This window comes from Epithele typhae (assembly GCF_022376455.1).
Source record: "Epithele typhae strain CBS 203.58 chromosome Unknown BXZ73scaffold_69, whole genome shotgun sequence".
In the NCBI taxonomy this organism is placed as follows: domain Eukaryota; kingdom Fungi; phylum Basidiomycota; class Agaricomycetes; order Polyporales; family Epitheliaceae; genus Epithele; species Epithele typhae.
The window spans coordinates 79015-102251 of NW_025954260.1; the positions used below are offsets into that span (position 1 = coordinate 79015).

Sequence of the window (23237 nt, forward strand, 5' to 3'; positions counted from 1 at the left end):
AAATATCAAGCATCAGTCACTCACCATTCACCAGCAATTGGTCCTACTGATGGCCATAGTCAGCAACCGATTAACTGCACAAAGCAGGCACGGAGACACGCCCGGGAGTCGTCGTAACGACCGGACACCTCATTCGAATTTCATGTCACTCGGAGCTCGATCGCGTGGCGAGCGCTGCGCCCGGAGACAGCGCCACAGGTCAAGAAGCCAATCTGTGAAAAAGGAATATCGTGTTTATCAGCAATACTGGGCGCGGCGATCTCATTGGGCGCAATACTCAGGACTAAGCGGTTACTGGATGGGTGCAAGTTGAGCGCACGTCTTAAGCCCTTCGATCAAAGCTAATTAACTATCTAGTATCGGTGAAGCCCTCATAGATAACAACTGAGAGCACCGTCAGTGAACGAACAACTCCATGGAGAGGAGACAGCAACGCACTTGAGCTACTGGTGCTACCGCTGCTTAGGATTGTGACACTTGATCCTACCATTTCCGTGAACTGAGCAAGCTCGAGCCGACGGGATCGGCAACACACGTAAAGATAGTGATACAGAATCATATCTCCTGTAGTGCGCAAGAACGCCATGAAACATCATAAATACAAAACATGGTCCAGGGCCTCCGTGTCCTTTTAATTCGTCTGCGCGCCCACAGCCTGACGAAAGAATGCAACACATCAGCAAGCTGCTCCAGAACAGGAGCCCACAGGTGGCAAGACGTACCAAACGCTTGAGGTGCTCCATGAAGACTTGCAAGCTGACGTCGTCCGTGAAGATGGCCTGGCCAGCGCTGGCGCCCGCCGCCGAGCCGTACATGCTCGCAGACATGTGCGTCGTCGACGGGTTCAGCTTCGAAAGCAGGAAACGGGCTTGACTGCCGCCCTGGTCGCAGACGATGTAGCGCGGGATCGGGAAGCGGTCGGCGAGGAGATCCTGTGCGTCCGCGACGGGCGACTCGAGCAGCTCCTTGAAGTTCTCGTACCCCTCCTGTTCCTGGTAACCGGCCTTGCGCCACTGTGCGATCGTCTCGCCGTGGAAGATAAGGATGTGGAAGAAGGTGTCGAGGAGGAGGATAACGTCAGGCTTGATGGAAACGCTGTCGAGCAGCACTGGTTGTGGAGGGACGTCGAAGGTGTAGGACATGAGGGTGGGCTGGATCATGATGAGGGAGTTGTTCACATCCTCCTCGTTGAGCACGTGCCTGCAGTGATCATGGGCATACATACTCAGTGGTGATATCATGATAAAACTCACCGATAGAAGGCGGTCTCGTCCGGACTGTTGTTGAACACTTGCAGGAACTGACTTCTCCGAAGGTGGAACATGAACTGCGGGTAGATGCTGAAGTTGTCCGATAGCCTGAAGCTAGTTGGGTCCTCCTTCCTGTAATCCGCGAACTTCTGACATAACCGGATGAGCATGCGGTCCAACCACCGAAGCACGTCGGGCGAGTCGTCGATCTCCGCCTTGAACACGGCGATACGCGCCATGAGCACTGCTGCGGCCTCCTGGTCGAATGAGGTAGCGATGCTGGGCGAACCCGCCTCCGCGAAGTTACGTGCGATAGTCGTGACGCGTAGACGGTTTTTGCCGCTTGCATGCTGGTAGTGCGTGACAAATTGGATGAGACCACGCGAGCCGGGTTGCAAAGGCTGTCCAGCAGGAGTGACAACCTCGAAGTACACCGCGGCGGCTGTGCGGGGAGCGATCGAGTTGACTTTCCACGCAGAGGTTTGGCCGATACCGATCTCAGTCTCGCCGACGCATGGTGACTTCTTCGCCGCGGAGATGCCGTGACCGATCATCCCGGACACCTTGAGCTCCTTCGTCGTCTATACGGAGGTCAGAACAAACGCAAAAGAAGCTTGATGGAGATACATACCTGAACGTCGAAGGTCGCGTTGAAGCCCATCTCCAGGAAACCAGAACCGTCCTTGTTGAACATGCGGAGGAAGCTTTGCTTGAAGATTGAAGTCGCGAAGGAATCGGAAAGCACGATCACGCCATTGGTCGAGTTAGGCATGGACTTCATCTCCAATAGGCCCACTTGATCCAAGCATCCCGCGAAGAGATCGATCACATGGCCGTTGTTCGAGGCTCGCTTGGCGAGACCTTCATAGAACTATGAAAGAGTTAGAAACAACGTCCAGGATACATTACGAAGTCACCCACCTTCGTCGCGCGTTTGAAATGCTTCGCGCTGTCACGGTCGATATCATGGTGTGAACGGATGGGCTCCTTAAGCTCGTTGCTGACAACCATACCCGGACCCTCAGTGGCAGGTCCTCCAGAGAAGAGCATGATGTGTGCACCGGTGTTGGGGAAGGTCGACTTCGCGCAATGAGGATACGTTTGCAGCCGCTGAATGATGCACTCACCTCGAGGAGGCCAACAGCCACGCTAACTGCAACACCCGTGCATCGCAGAGGGCGCTTGTCATTTGCAACCGGCCATGGGTCCCGCGCGAGGGCCTCGAGGATACCGGTGAGTTGGAATTCACACTGCTGGGCCGGCATGAGGAAGCGGGCAGCGCCAAACGATTGTGGGGGCATCGGCTGGCCGGGCGTGGAGCCGCGCGGTTTTGAGAGGTGAGGCCGAGCATGTCCTGAATCTGCTTGGGCGAGTACTCCTTGCCTCCGCGGAAGACATAAGACTTGCTGCACTCAGCGTAGCCAAGCTCGTGAATTTGGGTCTGGTCGCGCAGAGGTGGGTACACAGGGAAACAAAGCAAGATTGAAGACTCACCATAGTACCGAACGTGATCAGACCCACGAGCGCATACGGGGGATGAGACTCAAGCTGACGACCAGCGCATCCCTGAGAGCCTTCAGATCTTCTTCCTCCAGGCAAGTGTCGACGACTAATAGGAAGATGGGAGGGACGGCCGCACCGCGCGACAGCGTGTATTCGATAGTGGTGAACTTGGGGAGGAGCTCCGACGGAAGATTGGTGTTGGAGATATCCTTGTAATGAGGTGGGAAGGCGTTGCGCTGAAGGCAGAACGGGCATATCCAAAGCTTCTGGCGGATGTCGATTTGGCTGGAAAACGAGATCTCAGCCCTCGCCATTCCAATTTACAGACTACGGTAACACAGAGCGCGTTCAAGAGCCCTTCTGCAGGACACGAGTGCCAGGCGCACGTTCTGATCCTTCGCTGCCCCGAACACCCGCCCACATAGATGATATCACGGAACGCACCAGTAAGGATTCAATACGGCCCGACAGGGAGGCTTGCATGTCACAGGCTCATAAAGGATTTCGGGAAGGTCGTCTCGTTGCTTGAGGGGAGTGTAGAGGGCGGAGATGGGGACAACTGTGCGCGTGGCCTCTATTCTCGAGGACGGCCATACGTTCCACGACAGACGACGCCTATATGCGCTGCTTTAGCACTGTATAGTGTTTGAATATGACGGTAGCACTCACCATCGCGCTCCTCAACGTCCTCGAAGTTCATGGGGAGTATAAGATAGTGGTGAAGGAACGTGTTAAGATGTCCGAGGCGCTGCCAATGCGGACGTGTCGCGTGTCGGGCATCTCGCTAAGCGGAGCGTCAAACATCCACGATCTCCGTACTCGGAGTTGAATATTTCAAATCGCCGCTCGTACACTGCTTCACAAAGTTCACAATGCAAGCGTTTCAAAATCGGCCCAGCTGTTTACACCTTACCGTATACCCCGTGCACGGCCAGTGAGGCAAGTCGAGACTGTCCAGTGAATGCGAAAGCTCATGGTCTCTAATTAGGGACTAGGCATGGGCATTCTACGGCTCTCTCTCCCCTTCGACGTCCTCCACGAGATATTTGGCCGCATACAGAATTTGGAAGAATCCCGATCTGCCGACCTGGTGGCCTCCTCACTGGTCTCAAAGCTCTGGCGCGACGCGGTGTTCCCTCATTTGTTTTCTCACATTGCTATAATCCGAAATTGCGGGTCATTCCTCGACGTTGAGCGTTTCCTGGATGAACATCCCCGCATTGTCAAGTGTGCGAAAATGTTGACGGTGTCCTCTCGTCATTCGCCAAAAGAAACTCCGCAACAAGCCGCCCAGCACCTGAAAGCAGATCCAAATATTATCCTAGAGCGAGTCATTCGACATCTACCGAACATCATCTCCCTCAAGATGATAAACGTCACACTTTTTCGCGACAGATGCCCAGATCCGAGCCTCCATCCCTCCGATCCTCACTAATACAAACACCCTGGGCCAGGCTCAATGAAGTTGCGGAACGTTCTCCTCGACGATTGTGACTTATCCGTCGCGGCCGACATCGTTCTTTCCTTGCTTTCCCATACACTGAAATCGACACCTTCTGTGTGACCAGGTCAACACTCCCCTCCTTACTTCCGCGTGCCCCTCCACAAGCCCCCAGGCTACTCCGCATATCATCAGTACAGCTGGATGTCTCCGACTGGGTCATACTCCACGCCTCCACACGATGTTATACGACCAATTCATCACTTACCTCGAGCCTGGCTGCCTCCATACCTCAAAGTGACCTGTTTCGTTTGGGACTGGTCGAAAAGCTAGGCACCCTCATCTTCGTCCATCGCCACTCCCTCCGCCACCTGCGAATCACCCTCACCACGGGTACGTCCGATACTCGAATCGCTGCACACACCCGTGCGCTGACGCGTCCTTCGCTTTCCGCAGGTGGCGGCCGGCACGCGAGCGCAGGCTGGAGTGCACTCCACCTCTCCGCATGCGCTGCGCTGACAACGCTCGGCTTCACGCTCGAGCTTGGACGCCCGCCGCGCAGGACCATAGAGGACCTCGTATGGCGGCACGGGATGAGCCGCGCGTGCGCTGCGCTGCTGCGCGCACTACCGCCCGAGAGTGCGCTCCGCACCGTACGCGTGCTCGTCGCGTGCCACGCTGTCCTGCGTTCAATGACGAAGACGGACGTATCCGTGATAACGGGGGCAGATCACCTTCTCGAAGCAGCGTGGCGCACGAGGATTTGAGAGTCGTTGATGGGGCGGTATTTGGGGAGGACGGCGAGTGCAGGTTCCGGGAGCTGGAGGTGGTCGAGATCGCGTTTCTGGGCTGCAAGGACATGAAGGGTATGGAGGAGGCAGCCGAGGCACTGTTTCCGAAGCTGCACAGAGCGGGGCTGTTAAGGATTCTACCACAACCATGGAATGACTATTGAAAGTAGATACACATGGACATATTACATCTGGAGTCGTATCACCACATAGTACACATGTGTCCTATATTTGAGTTGCTTAGACGATGCGTGAATGCTTCTGAGAATAACATGGCGCTATGATCTCTACGATCCAGTTCTTTCAGAGTCAACAGCCAGCCGCTATCACCTTCTGTCCCGCTCTTTGTCGTGCAGAGCGCACAACCGCTGGCTCCATAACACAACGGGTATTTCCTTACGCGAACGGGGTGAGTTTTCGATGAACATATTCACGGCTTGACCATGGTCGAAGGCTCGGTTAAACAAGCAGAATTTGGAGGTACCTCCTGATCTAACAAGCGGATTTATCAGACAAGAAGATGCTCAGGGTAAAAAGTGCTTGCTTGGACGTCTGAAACTACCATCAAGGTCGCTACGTACTGTAGCCTGTAGCCAGGTACTGCAGCCACTTGAGTTGTGATCTTGCGGTACGGGGAGAGTCGGGACAGTGCATGTGTCAGGCATGAATAACAGTGCCGGATCAGACGGCGCTCTGTATGAAGCGACTCCGTATGTATCAAAGAAGTGGAGGCAAAGGCTGCGAATGCGTTCGGCAGCGCGCAGCCGAGACGACTTCAAGTTGCGCGGCCCTGAAGCTGAAGCGCTGAAGGCCTGAAGCCGCTGCACCGAGGCGCGAGGTAGCGATTGCGTAATGGCGGCACGGCAGGAACCCTGACAGTGACAGTCACTTCTGCCGAGAGCCCGTCTCTTCTCCTCCCTCTTATACCCTGCTGCTTGTCCTCCCTCATGCAACACCCCACGTACTTGTGGCAAACACACCCATTCACCATGGACTTCATGTTCCCACCTGCGCTCGGTCGACGCTCCGCCGCCCCCAAGGTTACCCTCGCGTCTCGAAGCCATGTCGAGAACATGGACGCGGGCCTGACTGCCGTCGCTGGTTTGTTTTCCCTCTTCTTCCTCCTTCCACACTGCTCTCACACCGGCACGACAGGCGCGAACACCGTCATAGACCAGATCCGCTCCCGGCGCTCCGGCGTTACCAAGCTCATCCTCGGCCACAACGACTGGGAGACTCCGGCTGTGAGGAGCTCTTCAAATGGCTCTCATCCGACGACGGTCGGAGGCATAAGATATCCCAAATCAGCCTCAACTCCAATAACATCGGCAATCGAGGCCTACTGGCCATTAGCCGATATTTGAGGGATAATGGTGCACTCAAGGAGCTCTTTCTCCAAAATGTGAGTGTGCATTGGGAGCGAGCTTCATATATGCATTAAGTGCGGGCTTTTTTTCGAGAACCATACCAGCCATCGTAGCGCACCTTGCGCTCAGGCGTTTTATCCCATAAGGTGTACAACAAAACCCGTCATCCTTCCCGTGTAGCCCTCTTCTCATTTGGAAGCGTTTGCTGATCCATACCGCTTACAGAACGCTTCGTAGGAGACGTTGACGTTGCCATTGTCTTCGCTCTCGCCATCAATGCGTCGCGGCTTGAAACCTCACCCTCACCACCAACCAGCAGTTAACGGATACCTTCGTTGCCCACTTCTTCCCCCTTCTCAACGCCCCTCACATCCGGGAAATCCATCTTTCGGTCACCGGGCTCACCCAAGCTTCCGCACCCCATATCATCGAGTATATCACATCAACCCGGTGTCAACTTCATACTCTCAAGCTCAATGGCAACCGACTTCGCATCCGCGCGGTCCGATCCATCATACGGGCTCTTAAACACGGAAACTATACCCTCCTCCGGCTAGAGATGGCCGCGAACGGTCTCACCGACATTGACAACAGCGACACGCCCCCAAGTGAGGACGACGGAGGCGCCAAGGGGAGCGTAGTCAGCTGGCAGGAATGTGAGAACGAGCTCAAACGTCTCATGGCGCGTAATTCCACCCTCAAGCATCACGTCGAGAAGGACGCCCTGTCCCTCCTTCGCCATGCCCGACCGCTTCTCGTCCGCCCCAAGAGTCGCTCGATGAAGGATTCCCTCACCCCCTGCTCCGATTCCTGTGCGTGCGCACAGAACGCCGACGTGCTCTTCTCCTCCATCGGGCAGCCCTACACCCTGTCCGCCTCACCCGAAGCACCACCACTTTCATCATTCCCCTTCACGCGACTCCCCACGGAGCTGCAGCTGCACGCCTTTCCTTCCTCGCCCCCGTCCTATCCGCGAAGCAACGCCTCCGCATCTTCCAATTCGCGTCCTCGCCCGCCACGCTCCCTACCCTCCTCCCTGCCTCTCCAGTGGCGGATGCATCCCCGACCCCGCAAGCCCGCAATTCGGTGGGCTCGGTGACAAACCCGTGTCGTCGCCCTCTGGGCTTCCCGGCTTGGATATGGATACCGGACCCCTCGCGATCGGGCAGGTGGCGGGGTTGTGCTGAGGAAACGCGCGGGTGGGGGCTCGGTGTCGGGGTGTGCGAGCGGGCGGTGCATGGGCGCGGGGAATAGCGTGCTCTGTCGGCGCGAGGGCGAGCGGACGGCGTGGCTCGCGCAGGTGGGCTGTACTGCATTTGAGCTCGACGACGGGTATGATGGTGAGTCGTTGGTGCCCCATGACTAGCTCTGAGCAGAACAGATGGATGGGGTGGTGCTTCATGGACCTGAGTTGTGTAGGATAAGGGATCCCTATGCCTGTATCTGCTAGACGCTATCGTGCAACTGTAATCTATATTCCTGACCCATGATCACGCTCTCAGATGATGTTCTGCTGCATCCGGATCACGAAGGCGACACCTCAAATGCCCTTCTTCAATAGACGCTAGCTGGTGACCTCTTCTCGCTCCTTGTTGTCCACTAGCAGCCGCTGACAAACATATATTCGTATTCACAGATGCCCTCTGGCGTGTACACAACCCTTTGGGTCCATCTTATCTCCAACACTCTCCTTCGAATGCTCTCTTGTCCCCGTCATTCCTCCATCGCACGAGCGATGCGGCAAGAGTAATGCATACAGAGTTCCAACTGGTTCTACTACATGCTATGAAATGTGCACAACTTGAACAAACAATTGTTGTACTTCAGAAGGTGAGTGGCCGTCCTGGGACCCAAGCATGGCGTATGTAGTCAGATGGACGGAGCCTCGCGCAGCGGCGGTGCGCGAAGTCACGCAGTATCGCTCCGCCGCAGCACGAAGGTGTCGTGCCTTGCATCTGCGCCGCGAAGTCGCCGCTCCCCCATCCGATACTGTCTCGTCGCACATGGGCCCTGGGCTCAGGACTGAAGCGGTGGACCGTGGTGCGCCGAACGCGCCGACAGGCGGCGCGTGCGGCGAATCGTGGAGGGCAAGGCTGTACTTAGGCGAGGGAATGTTAGGAAACCGAGGACGGTAATGAACCTTGTCGACGTTGGAGAGCTTCTTCGGCATACAGCACGCGTGGGCGGCGACGGGAGGCGCTGATCATGTCCAGCTGCAAGCATCCGATGGAGTCTTTCCTGGGCTCGGCAGAAAGTTCATACATAGCTCAGAGGACAGTATGTTGTCGGCTTGGGCTAAGGGAACGGATAGAAGACTGACAGTCTTTTTCGCAGTCACTGCGGAGGTGCGCGGGGCTGGCCTATTTGTGTTCTGTACGCTTTATCGCCGAGTCATGGTATGTGGTCTTCGGCTTCCTTCGTTGATCTCCACTCCTCCTCCGCCTGCTCTTGCCAGACCTCAAGGCCTCAACTTATGTCCATCCTTCTTCCCCCACCCAGCAGGCGGCGCCCACGACGCCGACAGCGTGCGCGGAAGTCCACCCGGACGTCAACACCCCCGGAGATCAGAATATCGGGGCTGCGGTGGTGCATCACGGCCTGTCTCGGTGAGTACTCTCTGCGCATTTTTGCGCTCCCCGCGCTCCCACCCCCTCCTTGGGCTATGACCGCAGCACCGAACCCGCCCCTGCAATGACCAATCCCAATGGACGTGCTCATGGCATTGTGCGCTCATTGCCGCGGTGTCACACGTCCCCGCCCACCTTGACCTCCACCCGCCGCGACGCCTTGCAAATGACATTCGAACCCTCTCTTCACTTTCCTCACCTGCTATCGACTTGCCGTCACCACGATGACACCGAACGCACGGCGTTTGCGCCAAACGCCCACGACTTGCTCCTGCCCACCGCCTCCGCCTCCTTCTGCACTCACCCCGCCGACCGCCCTCTCGTTACCACGAGTAGGCAGGAAACTCCTCTCAGAACTTTTCTCTCGGGCTGCAGTGAGGTACCGCGGCCCCGCTTTCGCTCGGTGAGTGTGCCCCAACCCGTCTCCTGCGCTCTCTTCCTCTTCAGGCTCCGGTTGCCTCATCGTCCCCGTCCCCGCCCTGCAATTAGGACATCCTAACGAACATTCTCGGGGCGTTCATTTGGTCCTACAGGGGCGCGGCATGCTATAGTTGTCATGCCGGCTCGTCATCCACTCGTCCCGACGTCTGGCGTAGGGGTCTTTTCCTCACCTTCTTTGCACTCTCCGTCACGCACCCCGACTTGGCTGGGCGCCGGCCGAACGACCTTCGCTCCGTCCGCCCATGGGCGCCAACGCCCTCCAACGTGCTCCCCTCCGAGGATCTTGGGGTCGCTGTGAGTTTCGGCGATCCCGTCCCAGCGTGGCTAGTACGTCCTGTCCCCAGCCCTCTCGTGATCTTCATCTCCAGATCCTGCTCTCGCGCACGTCGCGAGCACGTCCCAATGGGCGTGCCCCGCGCGCACCGCGGCGTCCCCTCCGCCCCGCCGCCCGTCTTGTCCCCACTCTCCACCTCCGCCTCGCCCTCCTCCACCCTCCACCCCCGCCTCGCCTTCGACGCCTGCCCTCAACCTTGACCTCCGTCCAGTTCTCCCACCCCGCTGGCCGATTTCCAGAAACCAAAAAGTGCTCTCATTATGGGGCCGGAGCCACCGCGACCCCACTCTTGCTTGAAGCTAGCACCATCTTGTAGTTGTGTACTAAGGAATATATTTTCATCACTAATCATACATTGTGCATCTATCTGTCATACAAGTAAGCGTGGTAAGAAACAATGGGGGGCGAGCAGAACTTGGCGGACAGTGTGCCCGCTGTTGGAGACGATGAGCACCGGCCGTATCCGACCATCTCTGTCCTTCCGACTCTGTCGCATGCGTGATGGCAAGCGGGCGCCCCGGCGGGGCGCCGTTGGCGTAGACGGCCCAGCAGGAGCCGGTGGGAGTGACGCGGTTTATGATATCCGCACCTCCCGCGCACCACTAGATCGAACCGGCGTTCGGGATCTGCACGGTCCTGGTACATCCCAGGGTCTGAGCTCAGCCCAAATATTCCCAGCCGTCGCGGGGTGAAGGTGGGGGTCGAGTTAGGGTCCCAGGCAGGGCATCTAGATGACGGAGCCCGGAACTCGACTCCATAGCACTGCTATCGGGGTCCGGAGGCCTTTGGGGCTCTCCTCCTCCTTCGGGGATCATCGATCAACGTTAACAAGTACTAGCAACGCGTCAACGTTTCAACGTTGCGCGTCTGTCGCGGGGTCCGGATCCGACTCACGCGCGGCGACCTCGCGAAGTTGCTGGACGCCTGTAGGCTGTCATCCGTATACGGTTGAGAAAGGCAGCTAGTGTTAGAAGTCGGACGGCTCGGACGAGGAAGAAGATGCAATCGATACGACGCGGTTGGTCCCTATGGGCACCGGGAGGCGAGTACAGACGGACGCGGGGGAGAACGAGGTGGTGGTGAAGGGCAAACGCGTGAGGCGAGTGCGGGACGAGGGACGGCGGCTATCTACGCGATGACTAAGCGCTGGTACCGTACGACCGAGCTTGCTATGCCATATGCGGGCAGATTCCAACAGCTAGACTGAGACCAAGAAGCGCGACATTAGTATGGCGTGTTTGCACGAACTGGGGGGCGGCAGTATTTGAGACGTGGATCTGGGATGCCGGGGCAGTTCGGGCAGAGTTTGATCACAGCACGTCTGCCGAGGGCCCGGCAGCTGCCTGCAATCCTGCGCAAACAGACACGGCTGTGTCACCCGAACGTTACTAGGGTCGTGATAGAGTATGGACCTAGCTGTAAGGAGAAATCGGCGCCGGGGCTTTCCCTCTCAGGCTCTCTCCTAGACGCTAAGATCGCTTGTATAACAATGACGTCCCTCAACCAAGCTGCATGGTCACGCACCCTCCCCATCTCGCTACTCACCACGTTCACACCAGCATGAAGCACCTCAATCATCAGTCATATCCTTCCCGATTGTGCGCCATCCGTGGTTTCGGACACAACCCCGAGTCTGTACATCTCTGCTTGGTGCGCCGCTTTCCTCTTCGTCGCTCTCTCCATGGCCATCTCCTGACTGGATGCACACATATTCAGACCAGGTTTTGACGAATCTGAATAGTCTGTCTCGTGTTACATAAGTCCAAGCTAGGTGACCTGTCATGATCTCCGGCGTCCCCTCACATCTCATATTGTCTCTCCAGCTGCTGTCCAGGCCGCCCTTGATTTGGATTATGGTGACCAGCAAGTCCAACAACCCTGCCCTTGCCCCACCGTCATTCGCCACCTGCCCCACCCTTGCGCAGCCGAGCCATCGCCGCTCGACTGCGGCGAAGGTAGCGGTACTGTATTTCCTCGATTTAGTTTGCGCATGGACATCACTGATTAATTTATGCGACAGTGCACGAATTGCCGGGCGGTTTCTAAGAAGTGCGGCGATGCTCGACCTTGTGCGCGCTGCGAGCGGGCTGGTCTCGCGGACAGCTGTGTTGACGCGCCGGTGCGCCCGCCGTCGTACTGCTGCTCGCGTGCCGCCCCCCAAGGCCGAGGGGAGGGTGGCATTCAACACATACCTCACAGCGAGCCGGGACCCAGTACATCTGCCACCTGTTTTTACGGGGGCGGCTTGGAGGGGGTTGACGGCGCCCAGATGGTCGCTCAAGACGTTTATAAGAATGGTATGTTCTCCCGTACTAGTACGGCTCAAATGGGCTCTCCGTATCATGACTGATCAAGTACTGGTGGGGTTCTCTTCCACAGCCGACGACAAGGAGGCCCAGATATATTCTTCAAGTCTCTGCCACCAGGGGGTGTGGTTTCCCCCTGCCATCCCATCGGATTGTACGCCTTCCTCCGCCGACCAGGGAAATTATCCGTCGAGCCCAGCTGGCCTTCTCCCTGTCACCGGCTCGTCGTATTCTTCGTCGACCCTCCACCTGAGCTTTATGCCACTCCATGATATTCGGTAACTACCAGGGCTCTTCGCGCAGCACGCTGAGCCATACTCCGGTACCAGCCTTCCGTACGGCTGCTAATGAGTGAGTTGCATCGAATACAGGTACAGGACGTCTGAGATACTAATGAGGTTTCAAATTAAATTTGAAGTGTATGAATTCAGATTCTACGTAGTCGTGCATACTGAGGAGAAGAAAGGTCACTCAAAGGGTCGTTGAAGGAGTTCAATTGGTTGCATATGTATTACTGGTAGACTGTTATGCTTCGCAGTGACGTTATTCATCGGCCGTATATGTAGACATCTACGACGCCATACACGCTTGTGCTCGAGGGCAACTTGGCAGTGTGAACGATGTGACAAATGACCGCTGACGTCACCCGCGCTGCCCGGAAGGGGACGGCCCGACTGCCGATGAGTCGCAGCTTTTCGGTGGCGGGCCTGTGGGCGTCAAAAGCCCACCTTGCTGGTGCCGTACCACCACCTCCCCGTCCGCTCCCACCAGCGCCACGGTCGTCCTCGTGCTCCGTTTACCTTCTTTTGCGACCTGCTCGGCCAGATGGCTCAAGGTATTTCCAAGGATGAGCAGGAGACGCTCCGGCTGCTGGTGCAGCATGTCTCCCGAGCGTTCTACGAAGCCAAGTACACGGTCATTATGGACCAGCTGATTCGCCATCCAGTGTAAGTCCCTTTGTACCGCGCTCGCGCATATCGGAGGCGGCGGTGATTGGAGTTCGCGGTGTGGGGATTGGGAAAGGCAAGGGATGGAGCGGGGGGCCAGCGTCGTAGCCTGCTTTGCTTACACACCCCAGCCTGAAGGACGATGACCTGGCGGGGCGGATGGGGCTGCAGCTCAAGGAGCTCAACAAAATCATGGCGACTTTGGAGACGCATAATTTGGTCCGAATGTACGTCTCACCCCCACTTCGCGCATGTATTAGGCTTAGTCGTCCGCTCGCACACCTCTTTCTCCCCGCTCCCGTCCCTGTATGCGTCCAAAATGCTTCCAATGCATCCCTTCCTTGCCCCACTCCCTTCGAACCACATGACTCCACTTCCTCCCCTGCACTGTGCCACTCGCAGATACCGGCAAAACGAGCTGAAGGAGGGCGCCCAGCGCTCCGTCGGCCGGCAGTACTTCTACATCGACTACCAGTCCTTCTGCAACGTCGTCAAGTGGCGCATGGCCGAGATGCGCCGCGTGATCGACAAGGGTCTCCGGAACGAGCTCGACACCAAGGGCTACGTCTGCCCGCAGTGCAAGAAGGCGTACCAGGCCCTCGAGGCCGACCGGCTCGTCAACTTCGAGACCGGGCTCTTCCACTGCGACGTCTGCGGCGCGGAGCTCGTCGACAACGAGAACGCGGAGAACGTCGTCGGCAGCCAGGACCGCATGCAGCGCTTCAATCGGCAGATGCGCTTCATCCTCGACGGCCTGCGGAAGACGGAGGACATGGTGTTGCCCAAGTGAGTTTTTTTTCCTTCTTCCCGTCCTCGTCCCTCTCTGCGCCTCGACCCCCCACATCCGTGCCCGGTGCTCACCGCAACGCCCGGGGTAGCTTCGACGTCGCGCACTGGATCCGACAACACCTCGAGGCCGAGCGCGCAAAGGCCGCCGCGCGCGACGGCGGCCTCAAGATCGCGGGCGGCTCCGGCGACGGGCGCGCGGGGGACACGATCGGCGTCGTGCTCTCGGTCGACAAGGACGAGGAGACGGCGCGGGCGGAGCGCGACCGCGAGGCGGAGGCGAAGCGCCAGCAGAACGCGCTCCCGCTCTGGCACCTGCAGAGCACGATCTCGGGGGACCTCACCGCGCTCGGCATCAAGGAGAGCGCGCGGGCGGAGGCCGCGGCGGTCGCGGACGGGAACCGGCTCCCGAGCTCGAACGACGCGATCCTGAAGGGGCTCGGGACGGCGAACGGGGGTGCGGCGGCGGTGGCGGCGGCGGCGGCGGCGAATGGCGCGGGGGGCATGGCGGTGGTGAATGGCGGAGAGGACGCGAAGCTGGGGGTCGGGCAGACGGCCGAGGCGGAGTGTGAGTGCTTGGTTCGCCTGCGCGCTCGGCTCTGGCGAGGCTGACGATTGCATTCCTATAGACTACGAGCGGTACTACGCCACGCTTGCGGCGTCGGCGGCACCCTCGGGGATGCCGACACCACGACTCAGCGATTTTGGGGAGGACGAAGAAGACGTGAAGCCAGACCTGGAGTATCTCGACTCGCTGAACGAATACCGGAAGCGGTCACGGTCCCGCGAGGACGTCGGCGACGAGGACCGCGGGACGACGCCAAAGTTGCCGCGCACAGAGGGGAGCATGTCCCCGCCTGCGCTGGACGCGCCCCCAGCAGGCGGGGCGGACGACCCGATCGTCTACGGTGCGTTACTTTTGCCCTTTGTCCGTACGGTGTGGGTAGTGCTGACGGTGGGACTCGTGCAGTGAACGGGGGGCCGGTTCCGTTCTCGCTTGTGACGGAGGAGCACCAAGAGGCGATGAGCCCGGAGGAGTACGCAGCGTACTACGAGGTTATGACCGCGCGGCTGTGATCCGCGCGGGAGGATCGTTGATTAACCCGCTCGGCGCGGCGCGGCTGTTTGGGGTTTTATGCTATGTATTTCTAGACCGGTACTGTATACCCCCGCCGCGCGGTGCACGCCCACGGACGGTATGTAATTGTTGTGGTGCTTTACTTTCTCGGGATGCGCTGCTCTCTCGTGCGGTCAATCGTGGTGCGTATCTGGAGTACGTGGAGGCTTATTTATACAGTCGATTGACCCCGCAGCAAAAGAAGGTTCACAACCCGCTGATCTCATCCGTCAACTTCTTCCTAGATATGTCAGAACCTTGGTGATATGGACCGGTAAGTGAACACGTCCTCGAGGCGAATGGAAGCGTACAACTCACATCAGAGTCTACCCTAGAGGCAGTACACACGCGCCGTTCATCGGTAGCCGTACTGTGTGCCAGTGCAGGCGTACGGGCCGCTGTCCGGAACGAAAGAACCGTGTGGTTGGCCGCTCATTGCAGGCTGGAAGCGAAAATCCAGCGGCGGCTCGGCGGGAGGGCAAAAAGAGCCAGCGGCGGGGTCGAGAGTCCTCGACGGGTAGGTTCCTTGGGCGGAGAGGAGAGGCGAGCCGTCCCACGGAACAGCAGGCGTTGAAGCCCACATACCAAAGGGGTGGCGGTAGTACGTTGAACTTGGATCCATCCGCGCCTCCTTATCGTCGGCTGTGCAGCGTGCCCACGCCGGTCCGTGATTAGTCATATGAAGATCCCCTTCAGGCGGGCACGAGGTATGGCGTTCGTGGGCGCCCCGCGTGGGCAGCTGACCGCGGTCATTGATCAAGCCGTCGAAGATGCTCCCACTGGATACCGCGGCCGGGGGTGTAGTTGGGTGATGAGCGGGCGTGTGGTCGCTGACCTGACCCGCCCCCGCCGCCTTGCGGGGTGCGGCGCGAGTGCGGCGGCCCCGGACGGCCGCGTCGATGCAGCTGTCCGCGTGCCCGGCGCGTTCACAGCGCGCGCACGGGCGGACGTCGCTGCACTTCTTGGCCACCGCGCGGCAGTTCGTGCACTGTGTGTGTCACGGAAACTCGGGTTGAACGTCGTCCTCGGCGAGCGCAAGAGAACGAGGATATCGCACCGCTACTTTGGCCGCAGTCGAGCGGCGACGGCTCGAGTCGTTCGAGGGGGGATGGTGCTGGGAGACTGGGGCGGGGGAGGAGAGGTGCTGGACGTGTTGGATGTCGGCTACCACTTCCACTTCTAGAGCGGCCTGGACAGTCGCTGAGGACCCCCAATATGAGAAGGCTGGGATAGTAGGGACGGACGCAGAGAGTGCCAACTGCAGGGACTCACCTAGTCTGGACCTGTGTAGCACAACACAGACGTACTCCGACTCCCCCGGCTTGTGGTCAGTGCCTGTGTGAACATTGCGGCGTCGTCAGCCTTCAAGGGACAGTGATGAGGATATCTGGCGTACCGGTGTGCCGCAACATTTGCGGGAGCTGACCGCCTGAGAAGTGTACGATTGGGAAGGATGTGACGTTGCTGCTAACTGGAACGACGAATGCATGCTAGTACGGTGAAGAGGATGAAGGGGGTTGGCATTGACTCGGTCCAGGCGACGGGTTATAAGCGTGTTCACAGCGCCTGTGAGAGAAGCTTCTTTGCCTGGCCACGTGTGTTGTGACATGGTTAGTTCGGTAGGTACGTACGCAACATCAAAAGCCCACGATGAGAGTATTGCATCCGAAACACGTACCCCATCTCCTACTACATTTTCACAAGATCATCGCGAAAGTGTCGTCCAACCACTGTCATGCCCCTTTATCGAGTCGGGGATGCACAAAATCGTTGCAACACCGTTCGCCTCGGAGGCTTGGGTGAAGCGCAAGGAGGCGAATCGTGAGACACGGGAGCTCGCCTGTCACATCTCTCTAATTTTTACCTCCCCAGCGATCGATGTAGCCCGTCCGCGTCCTACTCATCGGTGTAGCCGCTCTCACCGCACCAACAGCCACTGGCTTTCGACGTGCTCAACGCCTGCTCTCCGATGGCGAGCTGGGCCTGCATGAGCTTGTCAAGGTGGAGGAAACCGAGGATGGGCACTGACCTCGCTTTCAGACCCACATATTGTCAAAGCAAGTCCGGATGATGCCCAGCCTGAGCAGGTGTGGGCGTTGGTGAATGCATGACGTGCGCAGAGTCAGCAGCGGCCCAAGCACCGTGGCATCAAGCGCGCACGCCCCCGCAAACGGGTTGGGGAACAGCGACGAAAGGGCGGATCGGGAGGAAGTCATTTTGCGGATATGCGTGATTGCTCCAACTTCGTGCTTGCGCCCCGATTGGCAAGCGGAAAACGTCAATACGGATCTGTGTATGTGATACCACCAAGCTTCCACCGTGACCGAAGAGCTGGGCTACTTTGGAGGCCAGGAACAGGAAAAGGCGTGCGACCAGCGTTTAAATTCATCGTGCCATTCAAGTTGAGGCATGGTATGCGATACACAGCAGGCTGCAGAGACAGTGAACGTAGGGTCTTCCTGCGTCTACGCGCGCGCGCTCGCCGCCTTCGCAGCCGCAACCCTCTTGACAGCCACGTGCTTGAACACCTTCGTCATCGCCTCCTGAAAAAACATCAGCACGGCGCTCACCGGCGCACAGCGGCCACGCTCACCTCGTCCCACAACTTCGCGACGCTCTCGCGCCTCAAGTTGTCCTCCAAGTACCGCGCAATCAGTGGCGCCTCCAGCGCCCGCGCGACCTTCCCCGCCTCCGCGGCGTCCATCGTCTCCGCCTCCGCCCTGAACCCCGCGCGGAGGAACAGCAGCACCGGGACGACTGCCGCGTCCGCGACGCTCCACGCCTCGCCCGCGCCCGCGACCCACCCGCCGTCGGGGGGCAACGTCCCCTCGAGCGCCCCGAGCGCGGCGACGAGCGGCGCCGCGGGCTCCCCGACGATCGCGAACGTGAAGAGCAGGCAGAGCAGGTCCGCAAGGTGCGCGGCGATCGCGGTGGGACGGAGGCCCGCGGCGGGGAAGAGGTCGTCCGCGAGGAAGGCGAGGAAGAGCGCGGAGTCGGTGACTGCGAGCGCGGAGGGGGAGGGCGCTTCGTCTTCGCGCAGCGGGGGCCGCCGTAGATGAGGTGCGGGACCTGCGGTGCGTGCCGGAACCGGCGGGTTGGCGGATTCGGGAGGGGCTGTGATGAGAAGAGTGGGGAGACGCACGAGGCCGGCGGGGTTCACTTTCTCCATGTACCAGTCGGGCTTGCTGTATGGGATGTTGAGCTCGATGACGTCGTAGGAAACAACCAGTTCAGCCAAGACGAACTTGACTCGCAGAGTCAAAGGAGACGTCTGTGAACATGAACAAATCAGAATTGGCCCGAGCGCATCGAGTCGGCTATATATGAGAGACGAGTACAGTGTAATGCGCTTGCTTCCTTCAGCCATGGCGACTTTGCAGTGTCAAATAGAGCGGTGTGGCTTCTTCAGCTGTCGAGCCTCGCCGGGTGCTCATGCCCTTCTAGCGAGACGGCTTGAGTGTGTCGCAAACGATTACACACATAGATAAGCGGTGGCCGTGGATCTGTCAAGGAGAGTCATACCAGTGCGCCTACCGATACGATGTCGTGTATGCAGCCTCGCCTACTACGGCGACGCGTCAGTCTTTCGCCGAGGGCTAGCCGCTAGAGGAGTTCATCATTGCTTACCGCACATGAGTAAGTAGGATGACCGTGCGGGTGACATGATCTGGCGGGCGCGAGCACGCTCATGGAGTGGTCCAGTAAACGACTCACCCGTAGAGTGGATGGTGGAAGGAGAAGAATTGCGACTACAATGGTCGAGGGAATTGGTAATTATAAAGCTGACCACTGCTGTCTCAGCGTGCCGGCGCCGAGAAGGCCCGGCCGGTCCCGGGCGCCTATGCGCCTTCTTTCATCCCTACATCCAGCTTGTCCGACCCGCCTTACCATCCATTCTTCACCTCGACCTCGCCGTGGACTTTCAACGGAAATGAGACATAGCCAACTCTATTTTCAGGTTGGGCGCGAAGATTCGATACAGAATTCTGTGGTCCTTGGAACGAAGGAGGTATGTTCCCCACGACTCGACAGCACTCAACTCCCTCGACTCTCTTGAGTGGTGCTTTAGCATTGCCGGCTACCTCTCAAGAAGGACTTCCTGGGAGATTTTGAGTCATAACATGAGGCTACGTTCCACGACCTCTGCACGCTCGGCAGCGTATTCAGGTCCTCATCCCGCGAACCTCGGCTCTTGAAGCGTCTCGAGGTCAGTGCTTCCCACTCTCTCCCGCCCCGTACTTCCCCAGGTCGTTCTCCCAAGAACGGCCCGAAAACGACATCCGCGAGCGAGAACGGGCCTGCCGCGAACTCGGACGGGGGCGGCCGTCAATCAACGTATCAACGTCCCCCGGCAAGACGAAGAGGATGCCGAGGAACACGCGTCAAGTCCGCGCCACTCCTGGTCGACGAGAACGAGGCGCCGCGAGCAGGTCTGTGGGCACAAGAGTCACGGAGGGCCCCTGGTCGGAGGGAACGGGCGGGCCGCCATCGTGGCTCTTACATGAGGTTTGCTCGTCTTGCCATTCCTTCTTGATCTTGCCCCAAAGTTGATCCCCGCAGGTACCGACATGTCGTCTGTGGCCCGCAATGAAGATCAGATTTGCCGCATCCAGAGTCACATCGAACTCATGGCCTTCTCATCAATAGCTGACGTCGACTGCCATTGCGCAGACTGTCTTTTTGGTTTTTGTTTTACATAGGCAGCAATTGCATACATCGTGGCAAACGAAACAGGCATCACTATAACTTTATCTTGCGTTCATCCCGCCCACCATTCCTCGCCCCCCCGATGTCCTACTGCTCTCTTCCGGCTCCACACCTCAATGCACCATCCGCGGAAAGTTGAGCGTGACCAAGCAGTCAAAACCGACACTAACACGGCCACGATACCCGTTCTTGCACCTGTCAAGGCGAGCAGTGTCAGTGCTCCTGTCATGGGTGACTACTGTCCATGTGCGGTCTCGCGCTCACTGGCCGCCCTGGTCCTCGCAGAACCTCCACCGGCCCTCTCTTTCATCCGTCCTTGCATCCGTCCCTCGCCCGAGTCGCCTTGTCCTCGACGCCCTTTCTCTCGTGGGCTGCCTCCTGCCGCGGTGCCCTCCACATCTGGTGCCACCGCGTCCTCGGCCGGTTCTTCACCTGCCATGGTCCGTCGCACTCGTCGACGACCACGCACTCATCCCCTCCGGCCCGTGCGCCTACGTGCGCCACCGGGTACTCCATCGTCGCGCCCACGCGAGCCCGCGCTCGCTCTTCGCCGCGTCCGAGGAGCACGGTGTCCATGCTGGCAATCGCGACGATGCGCTGCGGAGGACGAGGTGCCGAGGAGGGGGTTCCAGACGCGAATGGGATTGGTGGGCGGAGCGGACGCCGTGGTCCGTGTTCCGGATCCTGTACGAAGCTTTAAGGACATGTTCGAGCCTGGTCACATTGTCTTGCGAAAGTCAAGAGAGAATGGAAATACAATTGGGGTCTAGACTCTACTTATGCTTACAGTAGTAGGCGGGCGTCAACAGAGAAACGGGAGACGGGTACTCACAGTCGGAGAGGATTTGTCGTGAGGGTTTGGTTAGCAGTTGGAAAATGCCAAGTGGTTTGCCCTGGCCCGGGAGGTAACGGCGGCGTGACTGTCACGCATACCTGACTGCTCGGACGGGAGTTGTCCGCAACCACATCACTCAATATCCATGCCGCCCGAACCCCCGTCTGAGTCAACTTCTCCTCAATCCCTGCGATCTCAAATCGCCTTCATCACCACCTTTCTCAACTTGGCCCGTCCCGCCGACGGCAAGTCATACTACAACAAGAAGTATGACAGGAAAGCGGGCGCATGGCATGTCGCCTCCTTCATCCTGGCCACCGGAGATGGGAAAACCGATCGGGTGGGATCCAAGGTCGTTGCTGTGACTGACCGTAGAAGTCGTGAAGAGATCAATGTGCTTCTCTCTCGTAACGTCTCCCAGAACGCCGACGCCTCCCGTACCTCTCCCAGCCCGTTTTCTCGTCCCTTTGAGGGCCATTCGGACGACGGCTATGGAATCTTGTATAACATCACACATGGGAAGAAGAAGTACGTCCGTGTTTTGTACATCCCGCATTTGATGCTACGGGCTGACCACTGTTCAGGGATTTTGCTGTCAAGTTCGAGGACCACATACAGGACGTTGTGAACGTGGCCCAGTACTTCTTCAAGCTCTCTCCCGCCGAAGTTCGGAGAGGACATCGCTCATTTCTCTTGGCGTTCATTGCCCTTCGCTGCTGCGTCAAGCTAGCCTTTCGTATCAGGACCGGCAAGCTTATGTGGCACTTCGAACCCAAGCAACACCCCACTGCTTTCATCCACAGCAAGCTTGCCGATCCCGACACTAAGTTGCATATCTCGCTGGCACGGTGGTTGCCATGCCGTTCACCTTCCAACCAGACCTCGAAGCCGTGGGCCTCTTCTTGACCCTCTCGCGCAGCCCTCGAGGAAGGCTACAACTTCTATCCGGTCACAAGAGAGAACGCTTCAGAGTGGGCTCAGCTACTTCAGCAGTCCGTCGACACCATGGACAGCGTCCTGAAGAAAATCAAGGAGGGAGACGCCACAACACAGCTGTTCTTGGATTTCGAGAATGCAGTTTCGCTGCTGAAGTTTCTCGTGAGGAGTGGTGTCCTCAAACATATCGTCGCGGGCGACATCAAGGGTGACTTGGATAAGGCGCGCAGAGTAAAGTGTTCTGACCTAGAGAGTACGTGCGTTGTGGTTTCGTTTCGTTGTACAACCGCACTAATCTGTCCCTTGCCAGCCATCATCCGCGAGAGTAACAAGAAACGAGCGAGCGCCGATCAGACATTCGGACAGGGTGTGTTCTCCGAGTTCCGGTGGGCTACTAGACGTATTCCTTACGACCCTCTCAGACGACGATGCGCCTGCCCAGGAGTCGAGCCGTCCCTCGAGAAGGATGAATCGTTCCTCGAAGCGGATGAATATGGTGAGACCTTCCGCCAAATCGCACACTGACCGTCAATCTGCTCAGCTGCAGAGGTATCGCTCGATGACAGGGAGAAGGACGATGATCTCGTCCACACCTCAAGACCCTCTACATCCCCGGCGACATCGCGGACGTTTTCATGAAGTTGCCGTCACCGACCGACCCTCCGCACGTGACGGCTGTCTTGTGGACGCCCTCGCGCCGTTGGATGACCGAGCGCGCGTGAAGGCTGTACCTACGGACGAGGGCCCTCCATGGCGTTGGATGGTGCCTTCATTGACAGTCTTCGGAAGGACATCGAAGCCGTCTTGAAGAGGAAGAAATTCAAATTGGAGTCTGAAAAGATCCAGGAAGCTTTAAACAAAGCAGTCGAAGGCTTCGAGAAGGCAAGTGTACATGCCGAGTCTGCGCTGATGGCGCATGCGCTGTCCGTGCACGAGAACACGGGTTCGGTGGCACCCTCCAAGGAACAGTCGACAGAGGCGTGAATTTTGTGACGGAAATTCTCCAGGTGCGACTCGTTCGCGCGCACGCTGGTGGTCGATTCGGGACATTGACCCGCTTGCACCAGGACGAGGGGATCGCCATAGGCGTCAGCAAGAGGAGCTGCTTCTGCTGCGACCTCCTCGCCGAACTCATCGCGGATCGTGAGTCAACGGACCTCCAGTTTGTCCTTCCGGGCACGCATTCGACTATCCACCCCTGGTACCCTCCGTCCGGACTGCCGATCGACATCCTGCAGACTATCAAGGTCCGCTTGCTCAAGTCGATGAGGACGGTGCTGGAGACTGCCATCGACATCGAAGCCAGCGCGGCCCAAACGACACCATTGCATTCTACCGTTGACCTGCCCCAATGGCAAGCGACGATGGCAGATGCTATGAGCTATCCCGACCCCTCGGCTAGATAGTCATTTGTAGTCATAACAAGACAATGCGAGTGATCCAAGCCGGTAGCGCAGACGGCGCGACACCGCACCGCAGCTCGCCATGATACTATCGCCGACCACCCGTGCGTCGTAGCAGGTCCGTCTCTTCGGCTGGGAGGAAGAGCTGGCATCGACTCGCCGCGCACACCGTCTCGTCTCGTCTCCTTCAAGACCAGGACCTCCTGCTCGGCCGATCCGAACGCCCGGACCCCGACGAAGCACGAGCCGGGCTGGCCAGCTTCCTGAGAGGCTGCTCCCTCGACGCGAACGTCGACCCCCACCCCCGTGCTCCCGGCGCGCATCCGCGAGCCCCTCCTACCCGACTCGCGGGTGCGCGCCGGACGCTCGCGGACGCCGCGGTGCTGGCGGAGGTGCGCCCCGTGGAGCTCGCCAAGGATATGAGCTTCTCTGTACCGGGGGCCACT

General features: G+C 58.6%; 6 protein-coding genes across 6 annotated transcripts; 4 read left to right on the forward strand and 2 right to left on the reverse strand.

Annotated features, from left to right (window-relative positions):
- Positions 1-631: 631 nt before the first annotated feature.
- On the reverse strand, positions 632-3453 carry BXZ73DRAFT_92420 (uncharacterized protein; the record flags this gene model as incomplete). Its single annotated transcript, XM_048026357.1, has 10 exons — positions 632-655; positions 723-1200; positions 1254-1831; positions 1882-2121; positions 2172-2330; positions 2378-2554; positions 2647-2691; positions 2768-3038; positions 3198-3368; positions 3419-3453. The coding sequence occupies 10 exons, from the start codon at positions 3451-3453 to the stop codon at positions 632-634; spliced, it is 2178 nt and encodes a 725-aa protein (XP_047873475.1).
- A 2521-nt stretch (positions 3454-5974) lies between these two features.
- On the forward strand, positions 5975-7913 carry BXZ73DRAFT_80934 (uncharacterized protein; the record flags this gene model as incomplete). Its single annotated transcript, XM_048023385.1, has 6 exons — positions 5975-6086; positions 6141-6229; positions 6280-6387; positions 6672-7164; positions 7522-7692; positions 7855-7913. The coding sequence occupies 6 exons, from the start codon at positions 5975-5977 to the stop codon at positions 7911-7913; spliced, it is 1032 nt and encodes a 343-aa protein (XP_047873476.1).
- Positions 7914-12885: 4972 nt separating this feature from the next.
- BXZ73DRAFT_53488 (TFIIE alpha subunit-domain-containing protein) lies at positions 12886-14870 on the forward strand (the record flags this gene model as incomplete). The annotated part of the gene is made up of 6 exons (XM_048021008.1): positions 12886-13007; positions 13139-13234; positions 13410-13793; positions 13886-14361; positions 14423-14701; positions 14764-14870. The coding sequence occupies 6 exons, from the start codon at positions 12886-12888 to the stop codon at positions 14868-14870; spliced, it is 1464 nt and encodes a 487-aa protein (XP_047873477.1).
- Positions 14871-17375: 2505 nt separating this feature from the next.
- On the reverse strand, positions 17376-18600 carry BXZ73DRAFT_80937 (uncharacterized protein; the record flags this gene model as incomplete). Its single annotated transcript, XM_048023386.1, has 3 exons — positions 17376-17453; positions 17504-18181; positions 18538-18600. The coding sequence occupies 3 exons, from the start codon at positions 18598-18600 to the stop codon at positions 17376-17378; spliced, it is 819 nt and encodes a 272-aa protein (XP_047873478.1).
- Positions 18601-20597: 1997 nt separating this feature from the next.
- BXZ73DRAFT_105663 (uncharacterized protein) lies at positions 20598-22110 on the forward strand (the record flags this gene model as incomplete). Its single annotated transcript, XM_048016341.1, has 7 exons — positions 20598-20980; positions 21037-21314; positions 21372-21641; positions 21699-21755; positions 21831-21884; positions 21930-21937; positions 21988-22110. 7 exons carry the CDS (start codon positions 20598-20600, stop codon positions 22108-22110), a joined length of 1173 nt encoding a protein of 390 aa, XP_047873479.1.
- A 28-nt stretch (positions 22111-22138) lies between these two features.
- BXZ73DRAFT_105664 (uncharacterized protein) lies at positions 22139-22794 on the forward strand (the record flags this gene model as incomplete). The annotated part of the gene is made up of 3 exons (XM_048016342.1): positions 22139-22311; positions 22365-22395; positions 22456-22794. 3 exons carry the CDS (start codon positions 22139-22141, stop codon positions 22792-22794), a joined length of 543 nt encoding a protein of 180 aa, XP_047873480.1.
- Between the last annotated feature and the right edge of the window lie 443 nt (positions 22795-23237).